Below are 17078 nucleotides of genomic sequence, written 5' to 3'. Positions count from 1 at the left end.
AGAAAACCAGCCCCAAGCTGTCAGGCTTTGTCATTGATGGGTATCAAAATTGAGGAGGGACGCATGCTGTTTTTTAAAATGTATTTAAACTTTTTTTTTTTTTTTTAAAAAAAAAGCCGCATACGGTTTCTCCTATTTTGATACACAGCCAAGATAAGGGCAGAGCTGGGGGCTGTAGCCTTCGTATGTTTTATATGTGCTGGGCATCATATTATGGAGGATCCTACACCAAATGTTATATTTATTTATTTTTACACTACGATGGTAACCCGCAGACAGTGCCCGGGATTGGTTACAGTCAGACGCTGTCACAGGCTGGGGGGTGAGTCTGACTGCAACCAATCACAGATGCCAGGACGTCTGGAGGGCGGGGAAAGCAGGGCATATGGATGACCAAAAATGAGCAGCCCCAGAAGTGAATGAGCTGCCGTTGGGGAGAAGTTACAGCCGCGCCGGAGCCTCGGTAAGTGTAGCACCGCTTGCTTCATTCTTATCATCTTTATATTTTCCTTATTTATTTTTTTTATTTTCTGAGTGCCAGATCCAGATCATTAGACAGAATTCCCTGAGAATTCCAGGCCCGACACTGGGGTACGTTTGAAACCACGCGGAACTGGACTTTTATAGTCCAGGTCCACCCATCACTAATATAGAGCTCATGAATATGCTGGGCTACCTGGCAGGAGGCCAAGTAGTCTTCTAATGATAATTTACTGCTAATTAAACAGTGATTTTATCAAAACTACACTATGAAGCCCAGTAAGTGCTGGAATCACTGCTGGAATCATGATCTCAGCCCCTACGCTATGCAAAAACCCGGTGACAGATTTAAAGGGTTGTCCCACAAAGTACAGGTTAATCAATAGATCTTGGAATAAAAATAGGTCCCACAATTGGATGTGTTAAAAAAATGTTCTTTTGTTTAGATATTCTTATACAAGTGTTCACCCTATGTACTGTGTAACAGTGGAAGGAACTTGGTCTGAATATATCCCAACTCCTGACCAGGGGGGTGTGGGTGAGCAAAAGAACATACAGAAAGGACAACATAGTATTGCAGATGCTGCTTTCTGTGGCGTAAACCATTTCCCTACCTGTTTAAAAACATGTTTGGTCTCACAGAAAGAATCAGCTCTGATTCTATGCTGCCCTGTCTGTTTACTCTTTTGCTTCGTCCACCTGGCCAGGAGCTTTGGTATGTTCAGACCATGAACTGGAGTAGCTCTGCATCTTCTGACATAGCCATTACACAGTACATAGGGGGGGGCACATTTATAAGACAGCACAGGAACATTTTAGTAACACACCCAATTGTCAAACTTATTTATATTTCACGACCTATTGTTTAAAATATACTTTGTTTATGGGAAAATCCCTTTAAGGGGGTTAATAACTTTACTAATAGCATCAAAAGTGTGTAAGTGCGTGTATTTCTGCATGTTGTGCTATTACTCAATACTGAATATATCGAGATGTTATGAACATTTTGTTCATAGCATGTCTATTCATCCAATGATTTCCATAATCCCACATCTTTTCCTTTGTTGCAATTTCAATGGTGTGAACATGTATATGAAAATGAGAGCAAGGTATTGCTGTAATTTTTTACCACATAGTGCTAGCTTCATTCCGGTCTCAAGTGACTCAATCCGAGGTGAAAGGACACCGGGAGTATCCAAAAGATAGATAAGGGGATTTTCAGAAACCTGGAAAAGTAAAAGACCTACATAAGTTATACAACCCATTATTTATTTCCCAAAATATAACAGACTAAATTTAATCAGTGTACTGCACTACATAATTTTTCATATTTTACTCTAAAATAATTACCAGACCGTATTTTCCGGCGTATAAGACGACTTTTTAACCCCTGAACATCTTCTCAAAAGTTGGGGGTCATCTTATACGCTGGGTATCATCTTATAGGGCGCTTAATTAGGTACCGTTCCATATTTTTCCAAGTATAAGTGGCTGGAGGCTGTCTGTGCATGCAGGTGGCTGCCTCTCTGTACGGGCGGCTCTCTGTGCGGTTGGCGGCTGGCTGCCTTTCTGTGCATGCGGGCAGCCAGCTGCCTCTCCATGCGTGCCTGCATACTGGTGGCTGCCTCTCCGTACGGGTGGCCAGTTAGCTGCGCTGGCAGTGGAAGCTGTGGTGTCTGTGTGGCGGATGTCCCAGATGCTCTAGCTTCAAATCATGGCGCCCGGAGTAAGCGCATGCGCAGATGGAGCTCTCAGTTGAGCGTTCCATCCGAAAACGCGGTTCCAGGTGCCATTTCTTTGAAGCCCAGACCACCGGCAGAGCATCTGGGTCACCTATCTGCTCCACACAGGCAGCACAGCTTCCGCTGCCAGGCACAGTCCCATCGCTGCCAGGAAAAACTGCACCGCTGCCAGGCACAGACCCCAGCACCACCGCCACTGCCTCATGTGACCCCGCTCCACCACCACTGCCAGGCACAGACCCCAGCACCACCGCCACTGCCTCATGTGACCCCGCTCCACCACCACTGCCAGGCACAGACCACACCAGCAACGCTCCTGCCTCCTGTGATGCCACTTCATCACCGCTGCTCCCTCCACAGTAAGACAACACTGGAGTATAAGACGGACCCGATTTTATTTTTTTACCATTTTTTTATGTCTAAATTTGGGGGTCGTCTTATAAGCCCAGTAGTCTTATACGCCGGAAAATACGGTAGCTTCACTACAAATTGTGTACCAATCATAAGACTACAACCTGAAGTATAGTTAGTCATTATCTCTGCATTTTACAATATCAGACAAGGCAAAAATTCTAGCTCTATAGTGTGCAAAAATATTTATTTCATAGAAAATCATTTCAATATTTTAATTCACACTTGAAACACTCTATATTATAAATAACAAAACAGGAGATGTTATTTAGGAATATTTATCTATTATAATGTTCACTTTAAGATGATTAAGTAAAATGTTTGCTTTATTAACAAATGGGCAAACTTTACATGGGAAAATAATCCACATTTGTAAAAACCTTGGATATTGAGCCAATTACCTTCACCTTTATTTGTATCCATATCCTTTTATTTTTCCCCTGCATATAGGTGCTATATTGTAAACAACATTCTAATAATGTGTTAACCATTCTCACATTGGTATTGGCACAGGTGACAGACAGTTGTGTTTTCTGGCAACAGAAGGTCAACAGCATTTGGCTGCGCAAAATGCTTCCAAACTTTCTATTGTTCCTGCTGTTATTATTCATTGTACTAGTTAGCTTTCCTGTTGGGTTTTCATCTCTTCCCCTTTAGGACCCAGTGCAGTGCTCCTTCGGTCCAGCTGCAGATTAGCAGTATTCCCCCTGTGCTTAAAGGAGTTGTCCGACAAACTCAAAAATTTTTGGTAAGCTAATCTGTGCTGTATTGTCATATAAAACACCCCTACATTGTTATTTTTTGTTTTCTAACTTTTGTTCCTCTTGAATTCCCCCTTTATTCTCTGCAGCTCCTTGTTTACATTCAGCACAAGCAAACTGACCACTTCCTGTGCAAAACCTCAGTCAGAGCTGGCACCGCCCGGCCTCAGTGTCAAGCCCCTCCTCAGTGTCCAGCCTCGCCCCCTGCCCGCCCCCTGCACACATTCCCTGTCAGTATTCAGCCTCAGCACTGACCTGTTATCACTACAGCATAGCAAATAGCAGCCCCACATCAGGCTCTGCACCACACACCACATCGGGCTCTGCACCGCACACCACATCGGGCTCTGCACCGCACACCACATCGGGCTCTGCACCGCACACCACATCGGGCTCTGCACCGCACACACACATATGGCTCTGCACATCACACATGCACATATGGCTCTGCACCACACACGCACATATGGCTCTGCACCACACACACGCACATCGGACTCGGCACTGCACGCGCACATCGGGCTCTGCACCGCACACACACATCGGGCTCTGCACTGCACACCACATCGGGCTCTGCACCGCACACGCGGCTCTGCACATCACACGCACATATGGCTCTGCACAACACACGCACATATGGCTCTGCACCACACACATGCACATCGGGCTCTGCACCGCACACGCACACATATGGCTCTGCACGGCACACATATGGCTCTGCACCGCACACGCATGGCTCTGCACCGCAGACACACACACACATATGGCTCTGCACCGCACACGCACACATATGGCTTTGCACACGCACACATATGGCTCTGCACCGCACACACACACATATGGCTCTGCACCGCACACACACACACACATATGGCTCTGCACCGCACACGCACACACACATATGGCTCTGCACCGCACACGCACACACACATATGGCTCTGCACCGCACACACACACATATGGCTCTGCACCGCACACGCATGGCTCTGCACCGCACACACACACATATGGCTCTGTACCGCACACGCACACATATGGCTCTGCACCGCACACGCATGGCTCTGCACCGCACGCACACACACATATGGCTCTGTACCGCACACGCACACATATGGCTCTGCACCGCACACGCATGGCTCTGCACCGCACACACACACACATATGGCTCTGTACCGCACGCGGCGCTCTGCACCGACTGACCGACCCCCCCATCCCCATCGGGAACACATGTAGGGAGTACATACTCACCCGTCCTTGGTCCCCGCCGCTCCTGAACGTTGCGCGCTGTCTGTGCTCTGGCCATATCAGCACAGTAGTGACGTCACCGCTGTGCTGAAGAGAGCACAGACAGCGGGAGGGACAGTGATGAGAAGCAGCGCTGCGCTGCTTCTCATCAGCACTTTCAAATGTACCAGCATCTGTGATCTGCGATGCTGGTACATTTGAATGTGCGATCCTAAGCAGGGGCCCGATGCTGGCGCTGACACCACGGCAGCCGCTGCCAGGCCCCTCCCCCAGGGCACGGACCCCACAGCAGTGCAGGGGGAGGTTGCGGGGAGAGTAAGAGGTGCGGGGGAATGTGTGGGAGGGTGCAGGGAAGGGGCGGGGCTCATCGCACTGTACAGCCCAGCAGGGCGGCAACAAGCTGTTCCAGATTTGCATGTCAACATGGCCCTGCCCATGTTGACATGAAATGACCGGAAGCAGCAAAATCGCGGCAGGAGCGGTCACATGACCACTCTGAGCCAGGGGAGAGGGGCTGACAGCAGGGCAGGTAATTGGTCTCTATCTACTTACCTGCCCCAATGTAGCCCAATAGGGTAATAAAAAAAAAAGTCAAAAGAAGCTGGATAACCCCTTTAAATACTCCCATCTTCCCTGGACTAGTGCTGGTGATATTATTCAGCTCATTCAAGCTTTGGTTTCAAGCAGGAGGCTTGTATCTCATCTGTAGTATCGTTGCTGAAACTTTGCTTAACTTCTACCTAGATAAGTAGTTCATGCATTTTCCACCTCCGTGTGTCTTCTCGTGTTAAATTGGGTTGATGAAAAACTCATCCCACATGCTCCCTATTTAGGGGCTAGCACTAGAGATTCCTAGGGTCAGGTATCCGGCTCAGTGCATAGATGCGGAACATATCTAGGGTGGTGAGGGACTCCAGGGACCAGCGGTAGGTTTTGGTCAGGGGTCACTATCTCCCCGTTCGTAAGAAACAGGGTTTCCGTTCCCTTTTCCTCGATTGCTTGGTAATTCTCTGTACCTATGGTAGTGTAACAGGTATATAATAAAATCATGTGTTTCAATCAAGTCACACATGTGAATGGAATCAAACAAAATAAATAATAAAATTAATTGGGGTGTTGTATATTACAATACAGCACAAATTAGTTTAATAAAAATGGATTTCCCGGATGGACAACCTTTTAGCCACACATGTGGAAGCAAACGCTATTTTGATGTACATAGGAGTTGCAATATCATGATTAAGGATGATTCTCATCTGAAACGCGTAGATCTAGATTTTTTTCATTAACATTTGTACATGACAAAGTCTGAATTTTAATCCTTGGGTTTTCTGTGAAACAAATGTTTCTGCACAACATAAAGTTGGAAGTTTAGCCTTATCTGCTATCCATTAAGTCTGAACAGTATCCTCGAGGTTCCTTCCATTTGTAACATGCTATGACACCAGGATATACCAAGTCACTGCTGTTTACACCACATAAAATACACCAAGACACTGCTGCATACACTACATCGTGTATCAATGAATCCTGAGACTGTTGCATGGGCAGCACTTTGGCTCAGTCATTAGCACTGTTGCTTTGCAGAAGTGGGTTCCTGGGTTCAAATCAAACCAGAGACAACATCTGCATGGAGTTTTTATGCCCAGTGTTTGTGTGGGTTTCTTCCCACATTCCAAAGACATACTGATAGAAAATTTAGATTGTGAGCTCAAATGGGGACAATGATGATAAAGTATGCAAAGCACTATGGAATATGATGGCTATATAAGCACGTGTAATAATAGTAAGTTGTATACATGACATATCATACACTGAGACTGCTGTGTACATCACATGGGATAGTCAGTTGACAGAAAACAAAAGATGCTTAATCCCTTCACTTGCGAGCCTGGATTTCAACTTTATGACCAGGCAATTTTTTTCCAATTCTGACCAGTGTCACTTTATGATGTAATAACTCTAGAACGCTTAACAGTAGGGCTGGGTGGACCTGGACTGTAAAAATCCAGATTCGCACGGTTTCAAAGGTGCCCGAGTCCTGGGCCTGGGATTCCGGGTGTTTGATCCAGAACCAGTACTCGAGAAAATAAAAAATATAGAGGAAAAATAAAGAAAATAAGAATGAAGCAAGCGCTTCATACTTACCAAGGCTCTGGCCATGCCATACGCTGCTCCCAAGCTGCTGTACGCTGCTCCTGTTGCCTCCCTGGGCCGCTCATTCCGTATACACGGCTTTCCCCACCCACCGGCCAGCCTGGCTTCTGTGATTGGTTGCAATCACCTGTGACGGCATCTGCCTGCATTCATCGCTCACTGTGGCTCATTTATTTTCTGGTGTTCACAGCTAGCACTCTTGCTTTATGGCGCTCGCTGTGAGAGTCAGATGTAGCAGAGCTAAAATTGCCGTGGGACCTCTTGTGAACGTGTGAAAGATGATATTTTTTGGATTTTATTTCAAATAAAGGATTTTTTCAGTGTTTGTTTACTTATATTTACAGATTAATGATGAGGGGTGTCTCATAGAAGCGTGCCATCATTAATTTAGGGTTTATTAGCAGCTTTGCGCTATTATTAACCCCTTATTACCCTGGGGTTTTTTGCCAGGAGGTGTAGATTTGGTGCACGAATATGGTGTATAAATTTAATCGCCAAATTTGCATCACTTGGCCTAAAAATGCAAAAAATGGTTTTTTTTCTACCAGGAGGTGCAAATCTGGTGCAGATGATTTCAGCACCAAATGTGCACCTCATAGCAGAAAACCGTGGCAAAAACCGTGGCAAAAAATGCGCCAAAAAACGGGTTTTTTTGCCAGTAAGCATAGATTGGGTGCAGGAATATGGGGTAAAAAATGTCATCACCAAATTTGCATCCCTTGGCCCAAAAATGCAAAACTACATTTCTTTTTCTGCCAGGAGGTGCCAATTTGGTTCTAAAATCTGGTGCAGTCGTTTACAGCACCAAATGTGCACCTCCTGACAGAAACCCGCGGCAAAAAAAATCAGTAAAATAAATGCTTTTTCACATGTCTGTTATTACTAAAGTTTAAAAAAAAATTATAGTTTTTTTGCCAGGAGGTGTAAACTGGGTGCAGGAATATGGCGTAAAAAATTTATCACCAAATCTGCATTTCTTGGCAAAAAAAAATGCAGTTTTCTGCCAGGAGATGCTGGTGACCTCACCTGAGGTCAGGTTACCTGCAATCACAAGTGAAGGACCATTGGAACCTCCAGTTGTGACCGCAAATGACCTGAGTGATGTCACCACTCATTGCGCAGCTTATTCATTTTTTGCACAAACAGCAGGCAGTCTTGTTCTATGGCCGCTCGCTGTGATATTCAGATGTAGCAGAGGGAGGTGAATCGTCATGGGATCTAGTGCGGATTACATTGGACCTGCGGGTGTGTTGAGGTTAATAAAGTGGTGAAAGAGGGTGGGTTTTTGTATTTTATTCCAAATAAAGGATTTTTTCAGTGTTTGTTTACTTTCACTGACATTCAGGATGGGGGCGTGTCTGACTGTAATTAGGGGCCCAGGCAGTGAATGCGAGGCCTGGGAGGAGCGTACAGCCATGCCGGAGCCTTGGTAAGTCCACCGCTTGCGCTGCCATTCCTCTATCCTTTCTACCACTGTTTTTAATCTCCGAAGTTCTGCTCCCCTTAGACTTATATTGGGCAGATTCTGGACCGAGTCCGGATTTTTTTTAAAAGAGAGCAGGTCCCAGTTTTTTGCGAGTTCGCCCAGCCCTATTCAACAGTGATTCAGAGATAGTTTTTTTTTTCTTGACATAATGTACTTCATGTTAGTGGTAAATTTCGGACGATATTTTTTGCATTTGTGAAAATATCGGATATTTAAACAAAATGTTGTCATTTTCAAAATTTGAAATTTTATGCCAGAGAGTTATGGCACATAATTATAGTTAATAACATTTCCCACATGTCTACTTTACATCAGCATAATTTTCGAATCATCAATTTTTAGGAGGTTAGAAGCGTTCAAAGTTTAACAACAACTTCTCATTTTTCCAACAAAATCATTTCATTTTAGGGACCACAGCCCATTTGGAGTGATTTTGAGTGCGTTCTAAAAACTGCACCCCTCAGACTGTTCAAAACCATATCCAAAAATTTTATTAACAATTCAGGTTCTTCACAGGAACTAAAGCAATATGAATGAAAAAATAAAAAAATGTACTTTTTTCCTCAAAAATGTTACTTTATCCCAAAACTTTGCATTTTTGCATGGTAACAGAAGAAAATGGACCCAAAAATTTGTTGCACAATTTCTCCTGATTACGAAGATACCCCATATGTGGTGGAAAACTACTGTTTGGGTAAACGGCAGGGCTTTGAAGGGAAGTTGCGCCATTTGACTTTTCAAACACAAAACTGGCTGGAATCGTTAGCGGATGCCATGCCGTGTTTGGAGAGCCCCTGATGTGCCTAAACAGTGGAAATCCACCACAAGTGACTATATTTTGGAAGCTAGACCCCTCAAGGAACATATGTAAATGTGTTGTGAGCATCTTGAATTACCAAGAGCTTCACAGAATTTTATAACGTTGAGCCATGAAAATAAAAAAATAATCATATTTTCGCTACAAAAATGTTTTTTGAGCTCAAATTTTTTTATTTTCACACAAAAAAACAGGAGAAACCGGACACCAAAATTTGTTGTGCAATTTCTGCTAAGTACACCAATACACTGTATGATGTCCTTAAAGCTCCCTATACACAGTGTAATGAGCCCACAGCTCCCTATACACAGTGTAATGGGCCCACAGTTCCCTATACACAGTGTAATGACCCCTCAGCCCCCTATACACAGTGTAATGAGCCCACAGCTTTCCTATACACAGTGTAATGGGCCCACAGCTCCCTATACACAGTGTAATGAGCCCACAGCTCCCTATACACAGTGTAATGAGCCCACAGCTTTCCTATACACAGTGTAATGGGCCCACAGCTCTCCTATACAGTGTAAAGGGCCCACTACTCCCCTTTACACATTATAATGAGCCCACAACTCCCCTATACACATTACAATGAGCCCTGAGTGCCACTATAACAATAATGCTTCTTATGTGTCCACTACTTAACATTTGACAATGTCTCTTGAGTCTCCCAGGTACACATTATGATGCTCCGAATAGCTATCTATAGAAAGTATGATGTTCCCACAGTTCTCTATACACTGTATGATGTCCTTAAAGCTCCCTATACACAGTGTAATGAGCCCACAGCTCCCTATACACAGTGTAATGGGCCCACAGCTCCCTATACACAGTGTAATGAGCCCACAGCTCCCTATACAAAGTGTAATGGGCCCACAGCTGCCTATACACAGTATAATGGGCCCACAATGCCCTTATACACAGTATTTTGGGTCCACAGCTCCTCTATACACAGTGTAATGAGCCCACAGCTCCCTATACACAGTGTAATGAGCCCACATACCCCTTATACAGTGTAATGGGCCCACAACTCCCCTATACACATTACAACGAGCCCACAACTCCCCTATACACAGTATGATTGGCCCACAGCTCCTCTATACACAGTATGATGGACCCACAACTCCCTATACAGTGTAATGGACCCACACCTCCCCTATACACAGTATAATGGGCCCACAGCGCCTCTATTCACAGTATAATGGCCCACAGCTCTCCTATGCACAGTGTAATGGGCCCACAGCTCCCCATACACAGTGTAATGAGCCCACAGCTCCCTATACACAGTGTAATGAGCCCACAGCTTTCCTATACACAGTGTAATGGGCCCACAGCTCAACTATACAGTGTAAAGGGCCCACAACTCCCCTATACACATTATAATGAGCCCACAACTCCCCTATACACATTATAATGAGCCTACAACTCCCCTATACAGAGTATGATGGGCCCAAAACTCCCCTATACAGAGTATGATGGGCCCAAAACTCCCTATACAGTGTAATGGACCCACAGCTCTCATATGCACAGTATGATGGGTCCATAACTCCCCTATATACAGTATGATGGGCCCACACCTCCTCTATATAAATTATAATGGGCCCATAGCTCTCCTACACAAAGTATGATGGGCCCACACCTCCCCTATACACAATATCATGAGCCCACACCTCCACTACACACAGTATGATAGGCCCACAGCTCCGCTATACACAGTATGATAGGCCTACACCTCCCATATACACAGTATGATAGGCCCATACCTCCACTATACACAGTATAATGGGCCCATACCTCCCCTATACACAGTATAATGGGCCCATACCTCTCCTATACACAGTGTAATGAGCCCACAGCTCCCTATACACAGTGTAATGGGCCCACAGCTCCCTATACACAGTGTAATGGGCCCACAGCTCCCTATACACAGTGCAATGATCCCACAGCTCCCTATACACAGTGCAATGATCCCACAGCTCCCTATACACAGTCCAATGAGCCCACAGCTCCCTATACACAGTGTAATGGTGTGATACCAATGTGATATGACTGAAAGAATGTGTGATTAGATAGGAATCAAATCATAATCATAAGATAGGAGTGATCCCAGATATTATTTGATCCATCAATAATTCAGTATCAAAGAAGATGTCCTTTGGATAATATGTCTTGAAGCAGTTTTAGATAATAAGGAAGTAACATTTACAGTTCCACTTACAGGAAACTTGTGGTTAGCTTAAAGACAGTTTTAAGGATGAAATTTACGGCTCATTGCAATATTTCACTAATACTGGTCAAACTGTGGTCAGCCAGTTGTCAACTGACAGGATGTGCTGGAAATGTGCAGGAAGCTGCCGTTACCTACAACATTTTGTGGTCAAGTTACATGAACATGACTCAGCTGTCATATGCTGGTGACCATTTAGACACAACCTACAATATTTTCCTATAAAATATACACCGAACTCGCTTAAGGTAGGGAAATACCTTCCAGGACATTGAAGTGTACGTACGCACTGTTCCTGTGATGCCATGCCATGTTGATTCCTTATCTTAACTCGAGTTCCCTCCGATGTGAAAGGATTGCTACAACATAACGGTAATGTTGATGCATATTTCTGTTATTGTATAAGTTTCTATGACTATAAGATTCTAAATGCCTATGTACCATTGATTATATTCATGTGCTATTAAAATAAATAGTATCTTGCTATAAAGAATATTAGTATTCGTGCCTGATTAGGATATCAGTGAGCGCTTCGTAAGTACGGGCTTTCAGCCCCCTTTTTAGTAGAATTTAGCAAGACATAAATTGGCGTAGTCGGCAGGATTACTTCTATTAGAAGTAATTAACGAATTTTTGTAATTTAGAAGTTAAAAACATATATTTGGCAAATTTCCAGATATTTTTCAATCTTTTTGCATAGTGTCAAAATGTTCAGAAAACGTAAGGATAATGTTAAGGAGGTTGTTGTGGAGATCCCCGGCTGGACTGAGGCTCCCTACAATCTTATAGCACATGAATTGGTCAATTGTGGATTGGCAGAACAATGGCAGAATAAGCTCAAGGGTAGTGAGATTACTGATGTTGTTAATGTACTCAGTGGTGTCCCTGTGAAAGCAGGTGATGTAGTGTCTTTAGGACGGCGCATCTGGATTTTGGCAAGTGCATATCGCGAGATGCATGAGCGTAATCTAAAGATGCAAAAGAAATGTTCCCAAATGGAACAAAAGATGATAGAATTAGGTGGCCAGAAAACAGTTCTGGAATGTAATACCAGACTGTTGAAGGATAAATTGGAACATTATCAGAATGTGGCAGAAAAAGCTGCCGTAAAAATTGCTCAAAATAAGTACAAGAAAAGAAGAGGAAAAGTAAATAAAACCAAAGTACATAAAAGTATCGCCTCAGCTTCTGTAAACTGGGATCCCGATACTTGGGATGGGGATGTGTGGGATTCATCTTCATCATCTGATGAGGAGGATTACCATAAAGGGAAGATTCAGGCTAATCCCGTGAGGAGGCGCTTAGAGAGGACAGAGAATGAGATCATCCGGGAACATGTCCGGGATGGTCAGGGGAATCTGCAATATGACGAAGATGGTAATGCCATTACAAATGAGAGAACGATTCCTCATGTAAAAAATCGAGTAACCATTGAAGATTACTCTCAAGGAGAAGTTGATAGCATTTTAACACAGTTTAGACAAAAACCAGGAGAAGGAGAAATTCCCTGGTTGGTCAGGGTGCACGATCTCGGAGGAGGTGGAGTGCACTTTGACGCCGGAGACGTGGCAAAATTTGTCACCATGTCTCGGGACCCAGTAATTCAGAGATCAATAAAAAATTATTTTGTTGATCATAATGAGCATGGTACTCAAAACTTAATCATGATCTTAGCCCATGCTTTTCTGGACAAATACCCATCAGAAGCAGACTTTCCTATCAATGATAAACCTTGGTATACCTTAAAAGATGGTATGGAAAGACTGAAGGAAGAAGCAATGAGGAATGCTCTTCCTCTTTTGGGAATGGATGATGATTATCTCCAGTACCCATTAACAGCCAGCATAAGAAATAGGCTGGTTAAACATGCTCCTACAGCATATAAAACAGTTATTTTAACCTTAACTGTAGCGCTGACTGGAGAATCAATCGGTGTAGTTCTAGGGAGGATGAGGGAGTTACAGGATATGGGACAGTGGGATAAATCGTCCCCTGGAGGCCATGTTGGTAACAGTAAGCCAAACAATCCTGATTGGAAAAAGAAATCAGTAGGGGAGGCCCCACGGGTGTCTCGCAAAGACATGTTCCAGGCTTTGCTTAAAGCCGGGATCAATAAGGAAAGGATTGATGGAAAGGAGACAGGAGAATTATGGAAGTTGTACAAACAGAAAGTTCTTTCTGCAAAGAAAGTGACCACTACAAATATGGAAGGGGGTTCAAAAACCCCCAAGGTAAAGAAATTAGAGGGAAAAGGGGAAAAAACCCCAAAGAAAGTGTCTTGGGAAGATTTTCAGTCAGTTTATCCATGGGAAGAACTGGCTGCAGCCGTGGCCACAAAGGTCACGGAAGGAAGGGCTAATACACAGACTGAAGTCTGTGTAAATGAAAGTTCAGAAGGAAGTGATTTACTATAGGTAGCCAGCCAAGCCCCCCTATTGATAAAAAGGGACGAACGTCCCTACGTCAATCTTAGCATACATTGGAAAGGGGGAAATGTTCAAAGAGTCCCAGCTTTGATTGACACGGGGGCGGAGGCTACTTTAATTCATGGAAACCCAGAAAAAATAAAAGGACCTAGAGTAAAAATTGCTGGACTAGGTGGTCAAGTGATCACCGGGGTTCAGACACAGGTAGCTTTGAAGATAGGTAATTTACCTATCAAGAAGTATACGGTGCTGGTAGTTCCTATACCAGAATATATTTTGGGAATTGATGTCCTAAAAGGGATGACGCTTAATCTAACAGAAGGAAAATTCTCCTTTGGGATTAAGTCTTGTCATAAGGAAATGCGACCAGTGGTGGTGGGCAAAGTCAAAATGCCCCCTGTACATGTGCCTCCAGCTACAAAAATGGTAGCTATGAAACAATATCGAATACCAGGAGGTCACAGAGAGATAGGAGAAACCATTAAAGAATTGGTAGAAACTGGGGTAATGCGCCCTACTACTACCGCATGGAATAATCCTGTCTGGCCAGTTAAAAAGAGTGATGGCTCCTGGCGCATGACAGTTGATTATAGGGAGTTAAACAAGAATACTCCTCCCTTGACAGCTGCAGTTCCGGATACAATAACGATTGTGGAAAATATTCAGACTCACTCCGGAACTTGGTATGCAGTAATTGATTTGGCAAATGCTTTCTTTACTATACCTATAGAAGAGAAGGCTCAAGATCAATTTGCATTCACTTGGTTAGGAAGACAATATACCTTTACCAGGTTACCCCAAGGATGGCTACATAGCCCCACAATCTGTCACCGGACGGTGGCAGAGCATTTGGATGGATTTGATCTACCATCAGAAATGCAGATCTCACATTATATCGATGATATAATGATACAAGGACAAGATGAGCAAAGTGTGAAAGATCAATTGACAAAACTGATTGCTCATATGAGAAGTAAAGGATGGGAAATCAATGATGCCAAGGTTCAAGGACCGTCTCAGGTGGTAAAATTTCTTGGGATTCAGTGGAACAAGGGGCACAGAGAGATCTTGCCCAATGCCAGACAGAAAATTATTAATTTCCCGGTCCCTAAATCCAAACAAGAGACTCAGTCTTATATTGGATTGTTTGGTTTTTGGAGACAACATATCCCTCATTTGGGACAAATGTTGGCTCCTTTGTACAAAGTAACGAGGAAAAAATATGAGTTCCACTGGGGAGAGGAACAGCAAAATGCGTTTGAGATGGTCAAGGAAGCGATACAACAAGCCGTGGATCTATGGCCAATGTTGTCAGGACCCGTGGAGCTGCATGTGTCAGTTCAACATATGTATGCCAATTGGTCACTTTGGCAAAAACAAGGGGGAAAAAGAGTTCCTCTTGGATTTTGGAATAGAAAATTACCAGATGCTGGAGAAAAATACACTCCTTTTGAACAGCAATTGTTAGCTTGTTATTGGGCTCTGGTAGAGACCGAACAATTAACCATTGAACATGAAGTATTGCTGAGACCAGCAATACCCATAATGCAGTGGGTGTTGTCCAATCCTAAAACCAATAGGGTGGGGCATGCCCAGGAGCAAAGTATCATTAAATGGAAATGGTACATTTCGGAAAGGGCCAAGAAGGGAGAAGGCGGGATCGCCACTCTACATGAGAAAGTGGCAGAGGTAGCTGAGGAAACATCTTTTCCCAGCAAAGCTGCCATGCTAGAGGAGTCCCCGGTGAAGTGGGGGAAAGCATATGAAGATTTAACTGAACCACAACAAACACATGCATGGTTCACAGACGGATCAGCCCGTTATGTGAGTGGGAAAAGGTTGTGGAAAAGTGTTGCATATAATCCCAGATTGGAAAAATTTCTGTCAGTAGAAGGGGAAGGCAAAAGTAGCCAATATGCAGAACTCTATGCCATATTCTTGGCATTATCTTTTGAACAAGGAAAAGAGTGTCATCTTTTTACTGATTCCTGGTCAGTAGCAAATGGATTAGCCACATGGATGATGGGATGGAAAAAACACAATTGGTTAATTCATGGAAAAGAGATTTGGGGCAAGGAAGTGTGGCAAGAGATTGAAGAGATTATTCAATTTACCAAGACCACTGTATTTCATGTCGATGCTCATGTCCCTACTAACTCACTTGAACGTTTGTTTAATTCAGAAGCAGATAAAGCAGCAGCCATCAGACAAGTCAGTCCAACAGGTGACAAGGAAAAAGAGGCATGGTTGCAAGGTACAGCTGTTTGGGCACACCAGAAAAGTGGACATTTGGGAGAAAAAGCCACTTACAGGTGGGCTCAGGAAAGGGGTGTGCCTCTTACTCTTGATATCATTAAAGAAACCATTCTACACTGTCCAGTGTGCCAACATTCACAAAAGAGGGAGGTTCCACATACAGTAATGGGACACATAGGTCGAGGACAATTACCTGCGCAAATTTGGCAGATGGATTTCATTGGTCCATTGCCAGAAAGTAGAGGGTGTAAATACGTCTGCACTGCAGTAGACACATACTCGGGTTTGATGGTGGGTTTTCCCTGTAAGGCAGCAACCCAGTGGAGTACTGAGAGAACTTTAGAAATCATCACTCAATACTATGGAGTTCCATTGCAGGTACAATCAGATAATGGTTCTCATTTTACTGGCCAGAAGATAAAAGATTATGCCCAAGAGCATAACATTCAATGGGTGTATCATATGCCATACTATCCCCAGGCTGCTGGTCTGGTGGAAAGAATGAATGGGTTGTTGAAATCCACCTTGAAAAAAGTAAATCAATCAGACAAACAGTATGGACAATGGAGAGACAATCTCAGTGAAGCCCTACAGATAATAAACAATAGACCTATCACAGATTCAATGACTCCTCTCATGAGGATGTTGACACCAAATCTTACTATTCATGAGGCACACGTAGTGAGTACAATCATTTACTGGAAAGTGGAAGAAGAGGCAAAACTCCCAGAAAGAGTGACACCTTATTCAGCAGGTTTAGACCTCAGTACCTTGGAAACTGTCGTGGTACCCCCAGGTAAGGTAAAACCAATTTCAACAGGATTGGGTTGCCAGATGCCAAAGGATCATTATGGTCAGATAGCCACTCGTTCTAGTTTAGCGTTAAAAGGAGCCATAGTGGTGGGAGGGGTAATAGATGCAGATTATCAGGGAGAAATCAAGGTACTGATGTTAAATTTGGGAAATGAACCTTTGATCTTGGTGAAACACCAGAAGGTGGCTCAGATGTTGATAATTCCAATAAACTTGTCTGAGATAAGAGAAGGAACTGCCCCAGCAGAATTAACAATACG

The 17078-nt window shown here is 43.8% G+C and overlaps 1 protein-coding gene across 3 annotated transcripts in view; it reads right to left on the bottom strand.

Moving 5' to 3' along the window:
• Positions 1 to 17078, bottom strand: part of MTG1 (mitochondrial ribosome associated GTPase 1) — a 1022130-nt gene that overhangs the window by 421072 nt on the left and 583980 nt on the right. For all 3 annotated transcript variants that reach the window (XM_075349124.1, XM_075349125.1, XM_075349126.1), the window contains one exon: positions 1610 to 1706. In XM_075349124.1, coding sequence (XP_075205239.1) covers positions 1610 to 1706 — 97 coding nt within the window. The remainder of the gene's footprint in view (positions 1 to 1609; positions 1707 to 17078) is intronic.

The sequence above is a fragment of the Anomaloglossus baeobatrachus genome, chromosome 5, assembly GCF_048569485.1.
Source record: "Anomaloglossus baeobatrachus isolate aAnoBae1 chromosome 5, aAnoBae1.hap1, whole genome shotgun sequence".
Classification (NCBI taxonomy): Eukaryota; Metazoa; Chordata; class Amphibia; order Anura; family Aromobatidae; genus Anomaloglossus; species Anomaloglossus baeobatrachus.
Note: the sequence above shows the minus strand (reverse complement) of the source record. Positions and strands in the feature narration are given on the sequence as shown.